We start from the raw sequence: 23,399 nt of genomic DNA, 5'->3' as shown, positions 1-23,399 counted from the left end.
ACTTTACCTGTGAACCTGTCATTTCATGCAGCAGATGATATAGATGTAATAATTCACAAATATTTTTCCTTGTGTCTCAAGAAGTGAAGTTTTTTTAATTTTTCTTACTCCCTTAGTCTCAAAAACACTTAGAAATCATTTCTTGTATAATCTGCTTCTATTAATGGTGGGTTTTGCCCATTGCTGGAAAATCTTGGAATGTATCTCGTGGTTTAGAGTTATGAAACAGAGCATTTTCTTTCATAAAAGGAAATCTACCTGCATGTCTGTCTATATGATGGGCATCACATCTACCCCACATGACATTCTGTATCTTACAGCAAGAAAACCAAATGCATCTTTTTATTTCTTTTCCCATGATTTGAGCATTCAGTAACTAATTTAGGACTCGCTATAAATATATGCAGAGTTCTTGTATCTTGGCTGTAGACAGGCTCTGTTAGCTTTTTGTGCCAACAGTGGCAGTTACAGGCTGATTTCCTGCAGTGCCTTCATTGATCAGAAGTCCACTATTGTCAGTATTTGGAAATGAAATCACAGCTCATCAGATACATTGTTTTATCTCATGCTCCGGCTTCCAATTTCTCGTTTCTCTTTTGCCACAGTCTGTTGAGGCTGGTCATGAAAATGTGGGAATATTAACACTCTTTTCAGAACTGAAAGGAAGGTTAAACCCCACACCATTTCATGCTCTGGTGTGTAATACATCTTTGTCAAATATGATGTCCACAGAGAGTGTTTTTTCCATTAAAATCAGGGCAAAAATATACTGCTCACCATATACATCCCTACAGGTATTCCTTCATGCAAGGGTGCTGGAAACTTGTGATTTTTTTGGCAGGTTTGTTTAAAGGTTATGGTACTAATTTCATCCTATTGTTAAATGACCATTTATTAAATTTTCTTTAGAAGTTAGAATTGCTCTCAAATGAAGTATTTTGGTGCTGTCACCCTTTCTTAGGATTTAATGTCATTGTTATAATGAATGACTCATATGGACTCATTTTTCCATTGTTTCTACACTTGTCTCTGCTGATGCTTTCCGAATTTTCAGGGTCTTTGGAGATTTATGCATTCCATTTGCTTGTTGCACGTTCCTTTCCCATAGATAACAATCCCTGGCATGCATCTTTCATGGAGGGCTGGGTTTTCCTAGACCATATCATTATTGCTCTATGGCCATATATTGTGGCTGCTGTCAGTGAACTGATATAATCTATTTTTTACAACGATGTGGAAAGGCTTCATCCACATAATGCTGCTTTTCTGTTGCCTTTTGGCTTGGAATTTGCTTAGAAAATAAATATTCTTTTTCTACATCCTATAATATGTCCTGTACATCGAGTTGGTAGCTGTTTTCGCTATTAGGATTTGCTGTTCTTCTTGTTTCTGGTTTCCCCAGTAGCTTTTATCTCTCATCTTTTATGAAGCTGGAGCTATGTTAATCAGATCTTTATATGGTAATCTAAAATTACTGGTTTTTTTTTTTTAATATATGCTACCAAAAGACTGGCTTGCTCCTCTTTTGTTCTCCATTTTTAAAAATTTGAAATAGAATTCTCTACCAGCAGCAATAATTTTCAAGGATATAAAGAAGCTAGAAGTTAATAGAGCAATTTGGGAGGAGTAATGACATTAGGTTGTGGGCTTGATTATCCCCTTGTTTACACCTTTCAGAATTCACATGAAGAGTTACCATAAATGTGTATGTTGCTTGTTTTACAGAGGTGTCAATGTTTGCAAAAAATGCAGGAAAACAGCAAAGCAGGCTCAATATTTAAATTTGTAATACCACAAAATGAACAGCATTCACTGGAACATTCACTGGAGAGATAATGCAAAAGGCTGACATAGATTATTCTCTTTATTCTCTGGGAATGAGAAACAACTGATCCATAGCAAAAATGGGCACCTTTTAGTGCCACAGAGGCCAACCCAGCAGACAAGTTGTCATGTCAGTGCAGAACAAAACTAACAAAACTTCAACAATTCCTCCTGAAACCTGCAGGTTTATTTTCTAATGTGATTACTGTTCTACTTGACAAGCTCTTAAGAAAGGTTTAATAAACGTAGTGTTCATTCAGGAGCACTAGCAGGATGGAAAAGATGGAAATTCAGAATGTTTTGTTCCCATTTTTTTCCCCCTCTTTTTGTTATGAGGGGTGGATTGGTTTATGTGGAGATTAGAAGACAAAAGAACTTCACAACTTTTCTGGTTTTTGGTACGAAAGCCAAGGATCAGGTGCAGAGAGGTATTTGTTTGGCCATGGTCCCATAAGGGTACCAGGATGTGGAACACTGTCCCAGAGCTGCCAATGCTGCAAGGGCACGAAGCCACATCCAACTCCCAGACTTACTGAGCCTCTAAGTCTGATAATTTCTGCATTAAAACTCCACATATTGCACATGTGCCACTGTACGTCTCGTCATGCGGTTCCCGATCAAGCACCGCAGGTCAACACTTCAGTAATGCACTTTCAAACTGTGAATTGTTTAACCAAACCTGTGGAGAGCTGGGGGCCCCTTTAATCTGACTAGTTCCAGGCAATTAGCTTTCATAGACATGCAATTTCTGTTGTGATGAGGTACCCAATTCTGCACTTGAAGGCTGACATAAGCACCGATGCAAAATACCTTTGTCTGAATATTCTGAATATTTGATGTTGCTTCCCAAGTTGTGCTGGCTGAGGCTGGAGCTCACTGAGTTACCCTGAGGAAATGCAGGAGTCTGGAAAACGATTTAACTTTGGTGATTGTTGTCCAGAATAGGCACTAGGAACAAAATGAATCAGAATTGTTCGGAATTTTTCTTTGTGGCTGCTGGATAAGGTGGTGTAAACCCTATTGAAACGGTTTTATTAACCACCTCCAAAATGTGACTTCAAGCTGTTAATGTTTAATGAAGCAGTGGAGAGTTACTTCTGTTAGAACTGTGATTTTTTTTTTTTTTTTTTTTTTTTTTTTTTTTTTTTTTTTTTTTTTTTTTTTAATTTTAGGGCAAGAAATGATAAACAAGGACAAGTCCTCAGTGGGAAATGAATCATTTTGGATGTGTCATCAAACGCTGATTTTTACTCATTAAATATCATTAGTGTTTTAAAAAATATGTCAAATTTTGACCCGACCCCAGTGGTATTTTAGACTCTTTAGTGTGTGAACGTACATAGAATTTCTATCACTTAAAGCTATCTTGGCATCATTGTGATGGGCTACTGTGCTTTTGCAAATTACTTTGTCTTCTTTGTGGCTTTGCAATTCTTCTTCCCGATGACATGTCACTGATAATGTCATTTTTAACAGTGACTGTATGAACACTAAGAATTACTAATAATTTTCTGACAGTCTGTTTTTTAGATAAAGACTTTCCCTTCCTATCTTTCTTTCCATGAAAATCCAGTGGTGACAGATTTTCGGAAAAATAGTGTCTAAGTCTTTGTGTTTAAATATGATTTTCTTCACGCAGTAGACTGTGCTTCAAGATTAGGAAGATAATAAGATATCTCCTTTTAAATAAAGTCAAGTTAAAAGGTGTGATACAGAATAACCTTGTGAAGATTTCACTCTGCAGCAAGTAATTAAACACAGTTTAAGCATACCATAAAATATGCAATTAAAAAAAAAAAAAAAAAAAAAAAAAGGTTGTGCACAGTGACAGGTAATATAGTAAATTACAGTCCTGCACTGTCTTTTACCTGCCACTGTATAAGCAAACACAGAGATTGCTTTTTGTTGAAGGTCCTTTGATCAGACAGCTAAATGTTGTCTAAACTGAAATATCTGTCAGTGTGTGAACCCAAGGGTCAAAATAAGGATGTGTTTCATAGGAGTGGAAAAGAGATCCAGACAAGAAAATATAAAAGCACGTGGACTCATAGATATTTTTATTTCTGCCAGAAAAAAAACCTTGTTATGAGACCAATCATATCTGGTAGCATTGAGACAACCATCTAGTGGTTTGGTTTTTTTAATTGAACACCATCAAATCTTTAAAAAGTCCTCCCATTCATTCTGCTTTAAAATTACATTTGAGTACATTGCATAAAGGTGCTTTGATCAGGTGTGAAGAGCTTGTTCTTAAATTTCCCGTGTGTGTATGGGAGTGCTACAGCCTGAAGTCACCTATATTTGGGTGAATGAGACTGAAGATAAAATCACAATTGATTTCTCTAAGAACAGGATTATGAAGAAGTCTATCATTTTCATCAGCATGCTCTGAAAATAATGTGAAGGTAGAAAATGAAGATTAGCAGTCTTGCACTCTTCTCCCCTTTTCCAGGTCTCTTTCTTACAGAAGGCAGTTACCTTCTTGTGTAGCAATAATTTAGACCCATGTCACCGTTGTAATGACTTTGGAAAGCTATAAAGACACAGTTTGCAGAGTTTTAATGTATGTGCTTAAAGTATATTGCTGTTGAGCAAAGCACTTAAGTGTGTGCTTAATTCCAGGTATGTGGTAAAGTGTCATTGGGTTTATTTATACAGCAGGCCTGAATCCTGCTGCCATGCAGAGATGAGGGTGGGGCAGAAAGGGAAGGGAATGCCAAGCACCTGGAAAATGAGAGTTTGAAGGAAATCCTCAAATTCTTCTTGCCCCTTCCCTGAAGTGCCTGGAAACCACCTCTGGCAGTACCTGGTCAATTCAGAGCCAGTTGGTAATTAGGGAAATTCCTTATTATCAGGAAGAGTCATGCTCCTGAAGTATTCCTTGTGGTTTCTGTAGTGAAAATGCTTGCTCCAGTGAAAAGTCTTGCTCCAGAGCAGGCTTTTGAAAACACCCAGGTGTCCACTATATTTTAATACTTTTTCACACACTGAGAGATTAACCAGATTCGGGGAAGTTAAATCTGATCGTGTTTTCTCTTGATTAAAAAAACCCAAATTTCTTTAACTGCTCCCCACATCTCAGACTTTCCTAATTACTCCTCTTGTTGCTCCCCACTTTCTTTTTCTTTTTTCCTTTTTTTCTTTTTTTTTGGTAGTGCAACAACCAAAATTAACAACAGACCCACAAGATCAATATTAATCAGATCAAATATTAGTTTTGCTGGCATATATATAAGCCCTGCTCTTCATCTCTCCCAGGACTGAGAAGTGTTTTTGAGGTAACAGCATGAGACTGCCGAGTCCTGTTTAGCTCATGGCTCATGGACTCTATCCTTGTTGGTCCTTCCCAACTCAGGACATTCCATGGCTTTATGATTCCCTCTGCAATAAACCATGGGACAATGTTCCTGTGCAAACTTTGGGCTGCAGTTCATCCTCTTGTTGCTTTTCTGCACAGATTTCAGTTCTGCATAGGAAGTACTTCACACACTTCTTGGTAGAGTTTCACATTGATTTGGAATAGGTTTTACAGCCTGTTTCCAATTCTGATTCTGTTTTTAACTGTCTGTAAGAACACTCCAGTAGCTGAAATAGTGATGAGTAGTGATGGACTTGCATGAAAAGTCCCTGAGAGTTCCTAATTGAAAATACTTCCCCTTTTGACAATTCAGTATTAAGAACTGACATTTCACACAGCTTGTCAAACAGCTGTGCAACAATAATTTCATCTAAATCTAATTTTCTTCCAAGAAAATCATGTGGTATTGTTCTTGAAGTCTTGCAGCACTTTGTCCTGATTATCCCTAGTTTGTCAGTTGAGTGAAAGTAGATGGGCTGGATATTATCTTGTCTGTATAAATTAATGCTGGCTTTTTTTAATCACCTTATTGTCTACAAACCTTAGTTTTGTATATATATTTTTTTATTTTCTAAGACCTAAAAACTAAGCTGCTTGTGGTGTGTACTTTATTCTCCCTTTCCTTAGTTTTTTTGCCATTCTCTAATCCACCAGAATTACCCTGTCTTTTTGAACTTCTCAGAGATTTGTCTTAAATAGTTCAGAGATGGCTGAAGCCTCAAATATTTCTGAGTGAGACTGATTTGTTGATTGGGATGTTGATTTATCTATTTGTTTATTTCCTTTATATTTTTATTTGCATGTTCTGGTCTTCAAAATTGGTGAGCATATAGTTAACAAGCATCAGGTTTTTGTCTGTGACAGGAGTATTGGAAACATCAGCCTTATTCCTTTTCTCCTTTTGAAGTTTGCTTTTGCAGAGGACTTCTCTGTTTGCCTTTCTCTCATTTATTCCTAATCTTCTCATCAGAATAACTTTACAACTTTAGAATCTTAACCAGCTCTTTTATGTTCCTTCTATTTCCCTGGTGGTTCCTCCTTCCTTTTGGAAGACAAAATAGTGTCCCCAGCGTGTTCAGAAAGTTGACATAAATTGTGTAATAAAACCCCTTCCTGCTGCCTGATCCATCCTGAGGGTGTGTCTGCACATTACTCCCATCGATACATAGACATGAATCTCAGGATGTTTGTGGAGCCTGAGGCTTGTGCTTGATTTTCAAGGTTAAAGAGGGAGAGAATGACTCCCTGCAGTACAGCACCTTTACTCGTGGTTCCTTTTATCTTTATGCAGTCATTCAAGGAGACATTAATTCCCCCTGGCTGGTTGAGCTGCAGACTTCAGAACCAGCAGACGTGTTATTGATAAGAGGCAACACCTCCCTCTTCCCTTGTCCTGCTCCTCTGAAACAATTTATTGCCCTTTCACAGCAAAATCCCAGCTCCACAACGCATCCCATTAATGCTGTAGTGCCGCTCACGTTGTTGACTGTGTGCAAAAATTTCAACCTCTTGCAGCTGTTTTTCATTTTCATGGCATTTACATATCACTGCTTGAGATACTTAATTGGGGGCTCCCTTTCTTCCTTTCCTATAATTCTGCTTCAATTTCCCAGCCAAATAGCTGGATTGAGAATTTCAGACTTTCATAATATCCCCTTTTTTGCCCATCTCTGTGATTTTTCTCACTGTATCAGCCTAGCTTAGGGGTGTAATGTGAAGGATAGCTCTTCTCCTTAATAGCATTTTTTTTCCCTCAAACCTACTGGATTCTCCAGGGTTAGAAGCATCAGCAATTCTTTATCTGCCTCTCCTGCCCAATAGCCTGTCGAAATCCTCAAGAGGGTTTCTGAATGTAGCTCCCAGATGAGTAATGATGCTGAGCCTGGGTTTTAGATATTTATTTGGAATCAAAGTACCTGTGTGTCAATATGTGGTCCTGTCTAAATCTCCTGAGAGGACAGTGTCAGCACACTAGGGAAGTCTGAGGTTTGTGCCCAGTTCTCAAGGTTAAAAATAGCCCCAAACTTTCTGTAACACTTCTCAATGCCTCCTTCTAAGTCTTCAACTGTATTATTTTCCCACTGTCTGCATTTTTCCTTCCATGCTTTGCTTCTAATTAGAGATTCTTGATAACTGTACTGAGAGGGAAGAGCTCTCTTTTGCCTCAAATCACACTCTAGGACTTCAAGTACCCTCAAGTATCTCTGCCACCTTCTTTATTGAGCAGAAGTGCTGAAGTGACTGCCAAACTGCAAAGTCACAGAATCAGATCCAAATGTCTGGTCACCATAATCAGAACTAGGGCTGAGATGAGAGTTCAGCCATGATGCAGTCTAAACACAGAGTTCGTTTGGGGTGATGTTTTTTATTTTGGAAATGCTTGGTTGCATTAACTTGTGCTGATAGGAATTGAGTAGACTATTGCTGAGTAAGGTACTGTCTTCTTCTAATTATTCTTCTCTTTTCTAGATGCTTCTGTTTCTGGGATAGACTATATCAACTGATTTTCTTTATTTTTTTTATTTTTTTTTTTAATGTGGAACCAGGATTTGGAAACATGAAGGAAGACATGCAATAAACTAGTCTTAGAACTTATTGCTATACTTAATATTCTTAAATATTTGCTTATCTCACTCAATGTTGCAATTACCAATGTCCAAGAGAGATCCTGCAATATTTTATTGAATAATTTGCATTATAAAAGCAAAATTCTTCCTAAGTCTTGTATACTCACATATTGTATACTTAATATTTTCCTCACACCCTTGACTGGAGAATACTTCCTTCATTTACTAAATTTGGATTTTTTTTTTTGTGTGTGTGTATTCACATAGTTGTTCTGCTTTGCCTAGGGCTGTAGTTGTGTTTCCTTGATGGATGAATAGCTTTCTGCGTGGATAATTTGTATATCAGTTTGTAAAACATTTCCAGATCCTTTGGGAAAGAAAAGGTATTACACAAATCTTGGCTAATGGATGCATGTATTATTGTACAACTTGATGCCTTTCATTATGTAACAAGAGCAGTGGATGAACAGGCTCTTAGCTCCAAGTTCTGTGACAGCTCCATTTCATATTGCAATAACAGAGTGGAGAAAAGTTCTGTAGGACAGTTTTACACAAAACCTCCTTCCCTTTGATATAGTCATAAATCTCTTGAGATGCTGAAATCTGCTCCATCCAGTGCCTGCTAATCACAATTAAGGGTATTGAACAGGGAACAAGTGCTGCTGTTCTCCACTGTTTCCCCTCAATATTTTAAGGCATCCTAGAATTATGGTGACCAGCAGAGTTGGCATTTTTAAACCCAAACTGTTTGATGTTGGAAGATTTTTGTAATTTTCAGCATAATGTAATTACATGTAGTCATATCTCTGTTTCAAAGGAGAACAATTCTCAATAGAAATTTGGTGTTTAATCACTGTCAGCTTCATGAGACTTGTTGGTTTATTTGTAAGGTGAATTGGAAAATGTTTCAGAGGGAAATCATCCTACAAAAATGAATTTTCTTCAGAAGAGTCAGGGGAATTAGATAGATTTTTACAAGATTTTAGAATAGGAGGAGAGAATAATTTCTATTGTATTGGAATATTTTCTTTCTGGCTAAAATGAATTTTGACTTTTGTAATGTAGTAAAACTAATATAGTATTACTTCTTTGTAATAAAACTAAATTAAATCACATAGTAGTGAAAAATTCTATTTTTGTTTAGTAGTAAGAAATGTAAGTAATCCAATGTTATTGAAACATTTTACTTATTTTTTTTCTCCAAATTTAATTATATTGTAGGTTATGGCATTTTGTTATGATTCTGTTCTGATTTTTAACTCCCATCATTCTCTCAATTTTTTCCCCTTTTTTTCATTCTACTCTTCCTCCTTGCCACCTCCCAAATTAGCAAGTGGAATTTGGTCTTCCTAATCCATCCCTGTTATGTAGTGTACAAGAGCAACATTTTAAAAATTGCTCAGTTGATTTAAGCATTCAGTCTGGGTAATTTTTAGTAGTAAGTGCCTAATCTATTGAGGCCCTGTTTAATATCCCACTTACTTCCTGCATCTCTCATGGTTAAACATCTGTGGATCTGACAAGTCTTCCAGGAGCAGCAAGGAGATCTTGGATTTCTGAGCAGGCCAATTGAATTTTTGTGAACTGTGGTTTAGTTCATAACCTGGATCTGCATGGTAATCTCAGTTCTTTATCAGTTATTCACCACAGACAGGGGATCCTCAGGGAACCATTTGCTGTTGCTGAACATCCATGCAGTATCAAGTTCTTTGAGAAACAACTGCGTGGCAACTATCAAGGAGAAAAAAATAAAACAAAACAAAAACAAAAACAAAACAACAACAACAAAAACCCCAAAAACAAACAAACAAAAAACCCCACAAAATAAAACAAAATAAAATAAAATAAAATAAAATAAAATAAAATAAAATAAAATAAAATAAATCAGTCTCTTGTTTGTACTTTTAACCATGAGGCTGCTCTAGTAATCTTTTTGCTTTTCCTGGACATATTTCTGATTCATACCTATGTTAATAGGAGACTTCCGATTTCCCAGACCAGTCATTTGTTGACCAAATTTAATTTTATTTAGTCTGTAAAATGTTGACAGATTTGCGAATACATGATCCCGCTGTATTTCTGGATTCATATATTTTATTACCAATATTCATTAGGATTATTTTAAAGGTCTGAACCTTAATTTTTTTTTTTTTTTGCTATATAGGCTGATCTCCAGTACAAATTGTACTGTTTTCTCCCTCAGCTTCAGGTGTGTCTTTCTAAGAGTTACAAAGTAAACTGAAAGGTTTTATATGCAAACTCTGCTGTAACAGATTTTTCTGGGTGAGGAGCTCTTTGAGTAACTTTTTGCCAGATTGAAGATATAGTGCAGTGGTCAGAGTGTGGGAAGTGCATGTTTCAAGATTCAAGATCTAGTCTTGCCTCTCCCCAGCCTATTCCATAATTTGTATATCTACTTTCTTGAGTAAAATATAGTGTTAGTGATAAGCTTGAATAGTTTTATATTATATTTTTATTTATATTATCGCTGTTTCATTGAACTGCTTGTGAGATGTGGATCTTTTGCTGGAAGCTGCCATTAGGATTTAAATACCGCTAATACATTTGGATAGAGTTGCTTCATAGAGATTTTTGGGAGTAGATGAGGCCTGCCCTTTGAACTTTAAACTATTGTTAGAATATGTTGTTTGTTGGATAATGAGAGTTATTTTTGTCTGTACTCGGTCTTGTTCTCTATACTTTCACTGAAATATTTGCATGTGTATTTTAATAAGTCTTGTAACTTTCCTGCTGGAATATATTTGCATTTATTTGTATTAACTCAGTGTTTGCATTGATTGTTTTATCTAAAACAAGACAAGGAGAGAAAAACATGAGTACAATTTATTCACAAAGAAAATAGCTTTTCACTGAAGCAGGTGTTAGAACGTAATGTGTTTCTACATGCAGAAGGTGCCTGGAATTTTCCCTCTATCAAAGAATTTTTAAGAAGGAAAGTTCAAATATTCAGTTATTTAAAGCCATAATTTAAAAAGCATTCTGTACAAAACAACAATCTGTCTGTTTTTCAGCTTTATGTGACTCAGAGCAGTTTTCTTCTGGAGAACTATCTTTAGTTTTTGCAAGCCCACAAATCCACTTAAAACACAAGTGAGGAACGATCATCTTAGCTTTTCTTGGGTTTTGGTGACAATAGTTTGACTTCTAAATTCACCTTTATAATTTCAATTCAATTTCTTTTTTTTTAGCCCAGTTGCCACAGCTTTAAAATGAATCAGAAACCCATAATCAGAGCTTATTTATAAGATTTGATTTGAAAAAGCCATTGACAAGCTCTCAAGCCGTGACCCTGCAGCTTTCATAAAGTCATCAGCCAGACTACACAGAGGCTGTGGGTGATAGGATGAGAGCCTTTTCCCCTCAGTTTTAAGAGCCTGAGTGCTGAGGTTCTTGGCTAGATGTGATTGACAGTTTTTTGGTCTTAACTACAGAATCACAGAATCAGCTGAGCTGGGAAGGACCCCCAAGGATCATTGAGTCCCACTCATGGCCCTGCACAGGACCATTACCAGGAGTCACACCCTGTGCCCAAGGGCATTGTCTAAACTCTTCTTGAGCTCTGTCAGACTTGGTGCTGTGACCAAGTGACTTGATCACAAAATCCTAGATGCTCTTTGTAGGAATGGCTCAACTGGATAGAAAGGGTATAAATGGCTTCTTATTTTTATGGGAATGCTTATAAATAGGTAATATTTGCACCTTCACTACAATTATGCAGAGAGAGGGCCATATAAAATATACAGAAAACAAAAATGATGCAGGTTTGTTCTTTGAAACTGCCCCACTGGAGCAGCAGCAGAACATAAAGCTCTGTGCCAAAGGAAGGGCCAGGACCTGCACTGTGCCAGGAATGCTTTGCCTCTTTGTGCTGGCTGATACAGAGCAGCATCTGCATGACACAAGGCAGTGAAATCACTGGATCACCAGGACTTTATCATAACCAGATTTTCCATCTCTACTGGAGCTCAGAGCCTGCAGCTCCCAGCCCATGTCCCAGGGCTCTGGAGTGATGAACATGTGGCACATAGGCAGATTTTGGCACCTGGGCATGCTCCCAACATCACTCTGAAGGGGCCAGGATAAACCACCAGTAGATAAACCACCAGGGTATCCTCAGGAAGAAAAGGGAGAATTCCCCTCACATGTGGCATCTTGTGCTGTATTCTTTTTGCACATATGTCTGGCCCCTTTACTTTTCAAACAGTTTCCTGGCTTTCTGGCTTGTCTGTCCCAAAATTTTACTGCACATTAGTCTGCTGTGTCAACACAACATATGTGCAATTGAGTCATGGTGCAATGCGAGCTGTAATGATCAGAAAATACTTTGGTGGAGCTGATATTCAGCTTATGTGGAAGATAAATAATCATGTTGTGTTTTGAATCATGCACCCAAATCCTGTGTGTGAAGATGGAGGAAGTTACAAGGAGTCTGTCACATAAAATTGCCATTGAAAGGTGGATTAATGAAATAGAACCATAAAAGAACTGATTCAGACCACGATTCTATTGCTTTCTGCAGCTATTTCACCCAAGACTTGGGTGCTTACCCTGGGATACCAGGAGGTGTTTGGGTGAAAATGGTGCAAGGAACCACCATAAACACCATGCAACTTAATTGCTTCACCCATATGGCAGCAGTTTTAGTACCAGGCTCCAGTTTCACAAATATGTCCTATTAACAGCTGTAAAATATCTGTTCCTTTAAACAGCCCAGTCGAATGATTTTTAAACAGTAATTTGCAAAAAAAGACCTAAATAAAAGTTGGTGTGGGCATTAGTGAAAACTGGCGGATTAATTAAATATCACCAAAGCATCAACACTAGAAATCAATGAGCCAACATTCAAAAATACTAATAAAAGGTGAGATTGAAATAAATAAGAGTCTTAGCCTTGATTTTAGGAAGCTTTAGATAAGAATCATTGTGTATACAACCAATTCCTGAAGTCCTACCCCAGAAATACTTGTTTCCCATAATTCTGATTGATTTATGAAAACCAAACCCAGCATTCACAGCCTTCGTGAAACTTATGCTGCATATCTCAGTCTATTAGAGTGATAAAACCTCACAGTGACTATATTGTTAATGAATAACCAAGCTAAATGACTGCTAATGTCTTTTTTCCTTCTTGATTAACAGTGGAACTCCATCACAATGGGTCCTATTGAACACAAGCTGAAAGTAATCTTGATTGAAACATGCCTATTCAAACCCCTAATCATTAGAATTCTTCAGCTTTGATGAGGGCCCAATAATTAGATGAGTTGCATTAGACCTGTGCCATAAACAGCATGAATCAGAACATGTCTGCTTCTAGGAGTTATTATTTGTATTACTGTAGCACCTAGAGGCCACAGGCAAAATCTGAGTCTCCCTGTGTTATACAGTGCTCAGTGCAAACGAGACCCCAAGTCCCACAGAATGCAGCCAAAACAAAGGCAGGGTTGGCAGGGAAGTAAAGCAGAGCAAGAGGTATAGGAGGGCACAGATGCCACCTGTGCTGCCCTTTTTTGCTTTTGCTTTGCATAGTGCAAATGTTGAACAAAAAGAGATGGCAGCAGAGGGTAAGGAAATAAAGGGACGGGGCTGACAGCAGCAAGGATGGGAAATAATGAATTATAAGAGAGAAAACATATATGTAAAAGAAAGAGGTAAGGGAAGAGATGGTGTGAAGAGAAGCACAGGAAGTGGTGATTCCCAGTCTGAGAGAAAGCAGCTGTGCAGGTGACAACAATCTCATAGTTGGGTCTCATGCAGGGGGGCTGTGTGGTGGCCCTCGGTGTTGTGCTGGAAAGGGATCATGAAGTCAGCAACAAAAAGAGATTGAGTCAGTTAATTTAGACAATTCTACTCTAGGCATCACCGATTATACTCATAGTGCTCCAGACAGACACTTAGACAATAATCAAGAGATTATTTTCATTCTGTGGTAGCACCTTTTAAGCATTTGAACACGCTTCCAGTTCTCTTAAGACTTAACTGATCCAGATAATTTTATTTTTTCCTTCGGAGCATGTGCTTGCCACACTTCTGATTCTCTTTGTTATATGTTTGTGTTGCTGTGCATTCCCTGACTGTGTTCAACAGATGCCCTGCCAGTACTGGCAAGAGCAAATGGAAATGATGCTGGAGAAACACTTTTGTGGATACTTTAGTTCTACTCAAATAATATTTTTCTGTACCAGGTGAAACTGTCCTGTAAGACAGTGCTGGAACCTGTGTGAGCCAGTCTAGGTGACATTGCTCTCCTACTGACAGGCTGGTTAGCCTAATAAAGAAATTAGGTTTGTTTGACATGATAAACATTTGACAAATTAATGGTGGCTATTAGTCATCATCTAGTATTTGTCTAGGTGCTTGCAAAGTACATTTGCTTGGGGTTTTTTGTGCCTCTTGACTGGTGGAGGAGTCAACACAGTGATGGGTGATAGTGGAAGGTGGAAACACTCAGTTCTCTCTGTTCTGTGGCTATCTGGTGTGTAGTTCCTCAGTCTCATGTAGTTCCCATCCCTTTTTAAACAGGTCCCAGCACAGGCTGAAATCTTAGATCTCTGTCACTGCTATTAATTATGCTCACCATCCAGTCAGAATTGACCTTTCTTGTGAGTTTTGATGCAAAATATATTAAAAATGATCAAAAGCTCCTCTGACTATGTGCTGACAGCTTTCCTTCTACCTTGCAGCCTCCTGAGAGCCAGGCTGGCTGAGAGTGCTGGGGCTCTCTCTCCTGCCAGCCACACATTCCCATCCCAGTGCTCCATCTCCTGCAGGAGACATCTCCTGTGTTCCCCATCCTCCTGAGTGCTGGGGCAAGAAACCAACTTGAATTAACAAGCAGCCCAGCCCAAGCCCAGGTGTTCCACCTGCTTGGGTTTGAGGTTCTTTTCCCTTACAAGGGCTCGTGTTCACTGTGCCTTGAGTCAGCATCTGTCTTCACTGTCAACCCAGGACATTCATCCATTTCCTTCTTGATGGTTAGAATCAAATTTGAGATGGTCTTCTTTATTTATCCTTGAAGCTATCTGATGCTATGGCTTTGGGACAGGGTAAACTGGGTCCCTGTGATCTTTCCTGATGTTCTACTTTTTCCTAGTTCCATATCAGGGCCTCCTCTGCTGAGTTCAGTTAAAACGGTCCTTGGAACCCCTTTCACAGCCTCGGGCTTCCCAAGATTTACTGTCTTGGTGCAAAATAGGGTTGTGATGCCCCATGCAGAGCTTCCCAGCCCGGGGCTGGCAACATTCTTTGCGGTACAGGCGGGGAGATCCACCCTCTGCTGAAATGCCGTGGCGGGGCTGGACAGCGGCGGGACGGGACAGCTCCTGCCCTGGCCCCAGAAGCGTTAGAGCGAGGAGCAGGGTAGCTGGGCTCCCTTCACCCTTTCCTCCCCTGTATCTCCTGTGGCGGTTCCCGCCGCCGGCGGGGCAGCAGCGGCAGTGGCGGGGCCGCTCCCCGCGGGGCGGTGGCGGGGCGGTCTCGGCGGGCGCAGCGGGCAGTGACGCCCCCGCGGGGGGGCGCGGATGGTCTCTCCCGGGCCGGCGGGAGCGGCTGTGACACCTGCTGGCGGCGGCGGGCCGGCCCACGGCGGGCGGAGCGGGGGGAGCGGGGGGCGGCGGGCAGAGGTGCCCGCTCGGGGCGCTCCGCGGCCGCGCCCGGCGCTGATGCGCGGCCGCCCCCCGGCTCGGGGCACGGCGGGGCCGGGCGCCCCCTGAGCACCGGCGGCACTGCGGTAACGGCGCTGCCGCGGCGGCGGCTCCGCGCCCCTCGCCCGTCCTCCTCTTTCTCCTCCTCCTCCTCCTCCTCCGCCGCGCCACTTCCAGGGGAGGCTGGTGTCATGCGGCTGGCGCCGAGGGAGGGGTGCCCGGGGCCGCAGCAGCACTGAGAGGCGCCGCGCAGAGCCCCTGCGATGACAGCCATGAAGGAGCAGCCGGCGCACCCGGGCGGCAGGGGGAACCCGCCGCCGCCGCAGCCCGACCAGGTGCGACCCGCGGCGGGAGGCGCCCGGGGGCCGGGGATGGACGGGGCGGGGGCGGCCGCCGTCCCGGAGAAGTTGTGCGGAGCTGGAGAAAAGTGTGCGGGAGGAGAACGGGGGACGCGGGCACCCTCGGGCGCGGTTGGGCCGGGGGGAAGAGGGAAACCCGCGGAGATGTCTCGGGGATGCGCCGGGGCCGCCCGGAGGGGACCCAGCCTCGTCCGGATCCGCATCGGGGCTGGGATGTCGCTCAGCCCGGCCCCGGCGGCGGCGGGTCCCGCTGTAGTTTGGGCTCCGCTTCCCCGCGAGTTGCGCCGGGGGCAGCGCCCGGCCGGGGTATGCTGCGCTGGCCGCGGGGAGCGGCGGAGGCACCGCGGGAGCGGCCGGGGCTCGCCGGCCCTGCGGGGCGCTCCTCATCGCCGCCCGCTCCGCTCGGCTCCGGAGGGCAGGGAGCGGCCCCGGCGGCCGGGGAGGGTTCCCGGGGGGATTTTGGCAGCGGCCGGGCGGCGGTCACGTCCCTTGGCCCGACGGTGCCGCCCCGCGGGCTGGAGGGGCTGGGGCTGGCGGGGCCGGGGCTGGCGGGGCTGAGGCTGACGGGGATAGGGGCTGTGAGGCTGGCGGGGCCGGGGCTGGCGGGGCTGAGGCTGGCGGGGCTGAGGGGCTGGGGGGCTGAGGATGGCCGGGCTGAGGCCAGCGGGGCTGGGGCTGGCGGGGCTGAGGCTGTGAGGCTGGCGGGGCTGGGGCTGGCCCGGTGCTGGAGCCTCTCGGTAGCGGCGTCTCTCGGCCCCGGCTCGCCTCGGGTCTCGGGCGGTGTCCGCATATGGGAGATGGTACCGGGGAGCAGCCGAACTTGGATGGCATCCTCACAAAATCGAAGTTTTCATCAGCAGATGGCTGTGCCCGATGCTCCCGGGCGGCAGCAGTGGGGCACAGGGAGGGACGGGGCTGTCCCCGGGGACCCCCCACAGCCGGGGCCGGGCGGGGGTCGGGCCGGAGCCGGAGCCTCTCACCTGCCCCCGGCTCCCGGCGGGAGAGGCCCCCGGGCAGCGCTCAGCTCCCTCTCTCCCTCCCCCGAGCGCTTTAAAATAGGCGAACTCCAGCGGAGGGGGGCTTTTTGCACCCTGTCCCTGCGCGCCGCTTTGGGCTCCGAACTCCGGCTCGCTGGACGCGGGGAGCTGCATTTCACCTTTTCCTTCTCTGCTACATCCATCCACAGAGCTTCATTTTCCTTCCATGCGCTCGCATTGGGTGAAAAACGCCAGCAGTGGAAGCTGCCGGGCTCAGATCTGCTTTAGCAAGCCCGAGTGTGAGTCCTGCAGAGCTCAGCCAGGCTGCAGGTTCAGCTCTCAGGAGTCTGTCCACTATCACTGAACCCATTCATTTAAATAAATTCAAAGATCTGTGCTCTCTGCTCAGAAATGTATGTGCACTATGGCACATTTTCGTGTAGTGCTGGTAAAACGAGGCGTTTGATCCTTCTTGAATAAATTAATTGCACGAGTTACTGAAATAGATCTGAAATAGATGGGTGACTTCCACCAGTGCTTGAATTCCATTCAAATAGTAGAATTTATGGAAAAGTGACGATCATTTTAAATAGGCTCAGAGGTTCACAGGGCTCATAAATTTCAAGGACATTGTTTTGCTTTAGAGGGGTACTGCTATTAGATGTAATAAAAAGTACTTGAACTTAACCAATCTCTATTTCTTTATATTCAATTCAGGGGTGTTGAATTGGCAATTGTTGTTAGAGGTGGAAGTCTTTTCAAAGCAGGATTAATATTGTATGAGCAGAATTACCAGTTTGACTGCATTTTTTAGGTTGTAACGAGGAACAGCAACAAGATATCAATTTAAAGCACACTAAATATTAAGGTTTTTCCTAAATATAGAAATATTATTGCCTGAGTGCTCTGGAGTGCTCTCAGCCTCTCAGTGGTGGATGTGGCAGCCACTGGTTTGTCTGTGGGCCTGGCTGAATGAAGTGTGAAGTCCTGTGTGTTTGGATTGGATTGTGTTTTTCAGACCAAGTTTGATTATCTTTAAGTTGATATTGAATCAGCTTTGGTTGCCTGTTGTCTTAGGTGCCAAGGACATCATGCAGTGATGGCATACAAAATGTTGCTTTTTTAGTGGATAGCAAGTGTTTCTATGGGTTTGAATAGCCATCATAAGGATGGAGGCCTGAATCCTGCAGTGAGTCTGTGCAGAATGAGGCCAGGATTGTGGATGTCCATTCATGCACCTCTGCAGCAGCCAAGATCCATGGGACATGCTCAGCCCTGGGCAGGGCTGGACCAGAGGCTGTGTGTGGCTTCACCTTTGTGCTGGGGGCCATTCTTAGTGCAGCAGTGAGATGTGGCTGTGATCCTAACAAAAGAATATTATAGTTTCAAAGCTTTTTGTTGGCTTTTTGTGGTTGCAGTTGCAGAGTTGGTGCTTTGGTGAGCATGGGGGCAAGAAGAAAAGGGGTTCATGTGTTCACTCTGCTTTTCCACACCCCACAGCACTCTCATGGGCTTGCTCATATGGAAAATGCTTCCTTCTTAGGGCCTTCAATAAATTCATCTGTCTGTACTCACATTTCACATTGCATGTTGGTGGTGAGCTTGTGGACCTTGTAGTGTCACTACATTTGACACGTGGAGTTTATTGACCTGTTTGTAGCAGGAAGGTGTCTGCTCTGAGAAAGGTTTCCTGAGGCAGCAGGGCTGGAAAATCTTTTCTGGTAGAGAAGTAGAAAGTCCTAGAAAGAATAAGGAACTGTACCAAGGTCTTCTCAGTGTAAATGTCTTTCCTGATTCCAAAGTCTGGTTTTACAGATTTCTCTGAGAGCAGTTATACAAAACGTGAAGCATTTCTGGTAAATTTATAGGCTTGTGGCCCAAGCTGGGATTTCAAATTACAGCAGGCTAATGCTGGGACTCTCCACTTTAAATAAAAGCTTGGATTGACTGAAGCATCCACAGCCATCACCTTATAAATAATTGGATGCAACTTCATATCCAACACTTCCTCCAATAGTACTTTTAAACCAGGGCTCCCCTGGGACAAGGCATCCAATAACAACTTCCATTAACAGTGCTATTGATGTTTTGGCATTCAGTTTGATAAATTAGCCAGATTTATTCTCACCTCACTGCTAAATGATGAGTCATATTTATTGCAAAAATTACAGTTTTACGTTCAGGTGATATATCTGTGGAAAGGAAAATAGCTGTAAATTACCTGTATTTCTGGAATGCTCTAACAAGTGCTCAGACTTCTGTCACTTGAGCGCTGTGTCAGGAGTTATTGTGGCTCCTTCAGTTCCCCTTAGAGGACAAAAATGAGTGTTTTTCATCTTGTAGCTCTTAAGAACTGTCCTGGGGTCTTGGACAATGATGTTTAGTGATCTTTTTTAGAAGGCACAGCCATTTGGTAGTCAGTGGACACAACATATTTGAAAAATATAATGTACCTGAATGACTTGCTGGTTGATGAATGTTGCTGTCTTTGCAGATGAAAAACTGAGATATTTCCTCTAGGTATTACCTTTGTGAGGCTTCAGTCTGTTTACAAAAAACCAGATGATCTACACCACCTGGTGCTACTCGCTGTTCTTTGTGTGTGCAGAAGACAGACCTTTGAAATTTATAATCATTTCCTCCTGAGCCTCTTTTACTCTCCCAACCTGATGCCTTTTAGAATTGTTTTTAAAACAGAAAAAAAAAAAAAAGTGTTGGTTTGTTTTGGTTTTTATAATTTTTTTTCTGTATATAATTTTAGAATCTACTACATTATTTTTCTTAAAACAGGCTTGGTCAAATCAGACATTGTGTTGTACTAAATTGGGACATTATTTGGTAAGCATTTATATTACATGTTTAGTAAATAAAAAAGGACAACTGGCTACTGTTTGTTGTCTGTCTTGATTTCAGGACTTGACTTTTTCTGTCTGAAGACCAGTTTCTGTTGTCACCAGACAAGTGGTATACACTCTTAAAGTACATCTGAACAAAAGACACTTATCTGTGTTTTATTTTTTTGGTGACTAAAGCCAAAATAACTTCTATTTTTCTGTCTTTCTTCATTGCTTTGCTTCTTTTTTCTTAAAACCAGACTCTGATCTTGTAGTGGGAGAAACATTGATGGACAGCTGTGTCTGTCCAGAGCAATATTCACCTTAATGAAGTTTTATCAAAGTGAAAGGGCTCTCTCTTGCCCCATGCAGGTCAGTTTGAGCATGAAGAGTCAGGCAGAAACTTGAACTCTTAATCACATACACACAACAGTTCTAGTACTAAAGATCTAGCCAGGTGGTCAAGTCCACGTCCCCACTCCTGTTTGTGTTCAGAGATGGCTTCAGGCTGAAATAAGAAATCCAGTTCTAGTCCATAATTCATAGTGACTTTGCATTTTTCCTGCTTACCAGCCTGGTGGAACTTTACCTTGCTTTGTTGTGGTGCTCTACCCATCTTACTGGTTTCAACAAGATTCAACACAAACAATGTCACAAACAGCAAGTAAGAAAAGCCAATAGTAGTGATGAAATAAGGTTATATTATTATGCCCAGAATATTTCATAAAGAGCTATCATTTGAATAGTTAATTTGAATTAACTTAAACTTTTTAATTCTTTTTCTTATACTATACAGAGGCCACACTATATCTGTGCTGAATCCAGCAAGGGGGACTACAGGCTTGCAGTGTGTTGACTGTGTGACCAGCTGCACAAGAAGCTTATAGGGAAATGTATTACCTGTGGTGGTTTGTAATATTGTTCAGGATCCAGGTTCTTGAGGAAGGCATAGGATGTGTCATCCTTCAAATAGTACCTGTGGCCTTTATTCATTTTCTCTTTGCCTGGTGACTGTTTCAGGGTAGTTCAGCTGTGTACCCTATTGTGGGGATTGGCACAAGAAGCCTGAAGCTTTGTCTTCCATCTTCACTGCAGTTCTTGTCTTCTTCTCTGAGCCCTCTGGGACAGGGGCCAGCAGGATCTTGTGTTTGGTGAAGTGCTCCTGATGTTAATGGAGGAGCATCATTGTCTGTGACATCTGGTACCTGCTCTGAGTGCCTGCACAGTCATGGGAACCTTGAGCCACACACATTTTTCAGTGTCTGCAGAGCACATGGGTGTGTTTCTCTGTGCCTTTCAAATTTAGAAGTGATAGGTGTCCTATGAGTGTCAGAAACTCACTTGGAGAAATCTCCACCAGTGCTTTATCCAGGCTCTGCCCTGGGGCACAACCACAAAGAGGTTTCTGCTGGTGGACACAGGGCAGGGTGATCATGCTGGTGCTCTCTTGCTCTTGGTACCCTCCCCTCATGGTTCTGAGGCCTCTTTGCAGCGTGCCTTGCTTGCAGAGCAGCGTGTGGGAACCTGGGCAGCATCATACAGCTCCTGACTTCCAGCCTGTAGAGCTCTCTGCTCGCAGGTGGATTAAAGGGATTACTTCATGCAGTAAGTCAAAAACCGTGAAACAGGGCAATCTTTTTGGCACTTCTGTGTCAGAAAGAATTGCAGGCAGCTGTAGGTTACATAGTAGCCTCAGATATTTGAACACATATATTGTATTTGCTACTTTTAAAAACCCTGTCCGTGTTTTTTCCAGCACTTTCCAATTGCAAATATTGCTTCAGGCAAGCTATTTTGATAATCAGCAAGAGGGAGGAACTCTTTAAGCAAACAGAGATGCTGTTTGATGCTATTCTCAAATTTGAAAGCCATCATTTTAGCACTTTTTAATAACTTGGAGGCATTTGGAGATCATATGGATGTGTTAGTGACACACCAATGTGACCACAGACTCTCTTCCCATGGTGGAAGTAAATAATGCAATAAGTGATCTCTAGAGGGGTATCATAGTTGTGGGTTTTTTTTTTTTTTTTTTTTTTTTTTTTTCTTTAACTAATAGAGTTTTGAAATTTGTCTGACCTATGGAAGGACTTGTAGGTGTACAAATTTGTATTTCACATATTTTATTTCCTCAAATGTTGCATCTCAAGACACAGCCAGTCTCACCTGCTGCCACACCTGCCTGTGTCAGGCCATCAGGTGCCTGTGACTTGTTGACACTTGTCTTTGCGAGTCTTACAGGACCTGTGTCATATTTCAAGTCACAAAATCTCAGATGTCTCCAACTCTGTCCCTTTCCACTTTAATCATGCACTTCTTTTGCGCTTCACTCGTCTGCATCGAATGATGTTCATGAATATGTGATAGTAAAAAGAACAATGCTGGTGGTGACTGATGATGACAAATTACTGTATTTATCCATTAGGAAGGACATTGGATGACCTACAGATCTGAGGCTGAAGCTAAAAGACCTTTTTTAATCTTTCTTAACACTGCTGGCAACAGCCACATAACTTATTACGTGTTATTTATGTAGAGAATCTGTAAATAGTTTTGACTGACTCTAAGATAAAATAGATAAGATAAAACCCCTCTGGCGTTTGGAGGATATTGCCTAAGAAAATCAATTAGGGAGTATTAAACAATGTGATAATTTAAGGAAAATACTGATTCTCTAAAAGCTTTGGGGGCATATTTTAGGCTGCCTGGGGCAATACTTGCAATTTACATTCCTTTGGGAAGGAAAGAAAAGAATTTTGTAGCTTTCCAAAAAACAAACCGGGCCAATATTGAAGTTTTATTTGTGAGAGTATGGAGAGAATTCCAAATACCAATGGGAAAACCATTAAACTTGCTCAAAGTGCTGGGCAAGTGCAAGAAAGTAAATCAAACACTGCCAGTGTGACTGATCATTCATCCCCTGTGTTTGTTCTCTCTGCTCCTGGCGGTGCAGAGACTGCTGACCTCCTTTCTCCCTCTTCCATCCTAAGGCTTCAGAGCCTGCTTAAATCAAAGCATTTAAGATATACTAGGGGAGTCTTTCAGAACAAAGATTTGAGCATGAGTCCACCTAATTATGAGTGATGGTGTGCTGCAGTTTTGAGTCTTAAGGAAGAGCTGTTTAAATCAGCGTTCTAATAACAATTCTAAATAAATACATAATTCCTCTAAAAGTTGGGTGACCTGCTTCAGTGCAGTTCAAGAAGAGTCCCTTGGCCTGCAGTGTGTTGCAGTTGGGTAAGCCCATGATAGCATTTTAGTTTGGATCAAAAACTTGCCAGTGGACAAATCCTGACTGAAAATGAGTTTTGTTGTGCACCACAGGGCAATTCCAGCCTGTGAGCTGGATTCCCTTAGGATGAAATTAAAGAAGCTGAGGTGCTCCAGCAGCACCCGTGGAGTGCCCCAGCTCTCAGTGGGTGTTGGGTCCTTGGGGTCAGGCTGGAGCTGGTCCATGTAACCCACAGAAATACAGAAGGTGTGCAAATCAGGTCCTTAACAGGTGTGGCTTCCCTGTCTGTTTCTGCTGCTCTCTCTTTGGTCCACGTAACAAACATAGAAGGTGATGAATATGATCCTTCCAAGCTAATGAAGCATTACAGGAACTTAATAATAATAGTCATACAGAACTTTAGAAAATCCAAAATGCACACTGCAACATATGAATACATGTGTCTATTTAATATCAGCTGTATGGTTTAGGTTTGTTTTTTTCACTTGGCTTAGGCCAGATACAACTACATTGCATGCCTTCGTTTTTTTCATTGCAATACTGGATCCATTTCTTACATGTTTGTATTTGTTTGCCATTTTTCA

At 42.1% G+C, this 23,399-nt stretch overlaps 1 protein-coding gene across 1 annotated transcript in view; it reads left to right on the top strand.

The window, feature by feature from the left end:
• Positions 1-15,676: 15,676 nt before the first annotated feature.
• DPP10 (dipeptidyl peptidase like 10) overlaps positions 15,677-23,399 on the top strand; it is a gene marked incomplete at its 5' end in the record, with an annotated part of 252,705 nt that continues 244,982 nt past the window's right edge. Inside the window, one exon of the mRNA XM_083864842.1 lies at positions 15,677-15,748. Coding sequence (XP_083720968.1) covers positions 15,677-15,748 — 72 coding nt within the window. The remainder of the gene's footprint in view (positions 15,749-23,399) is intronic.

Source organism: Zosterops lateralis (assembly GCF_965231275.1).
Source record: "Zosterops lateralis genome assembly, chromosome: 7".
Lineage (NCBI taxonomy): Eukaryota > Metazoa > Chordata > Aves > Passeriformes > Zosteropidae > Zosterops > Zosterops lateralis.
Note: the sequence above shows the minus strand (reverse complement) of the source record. Positions and strands in the feature narration are given on the sequence as shown.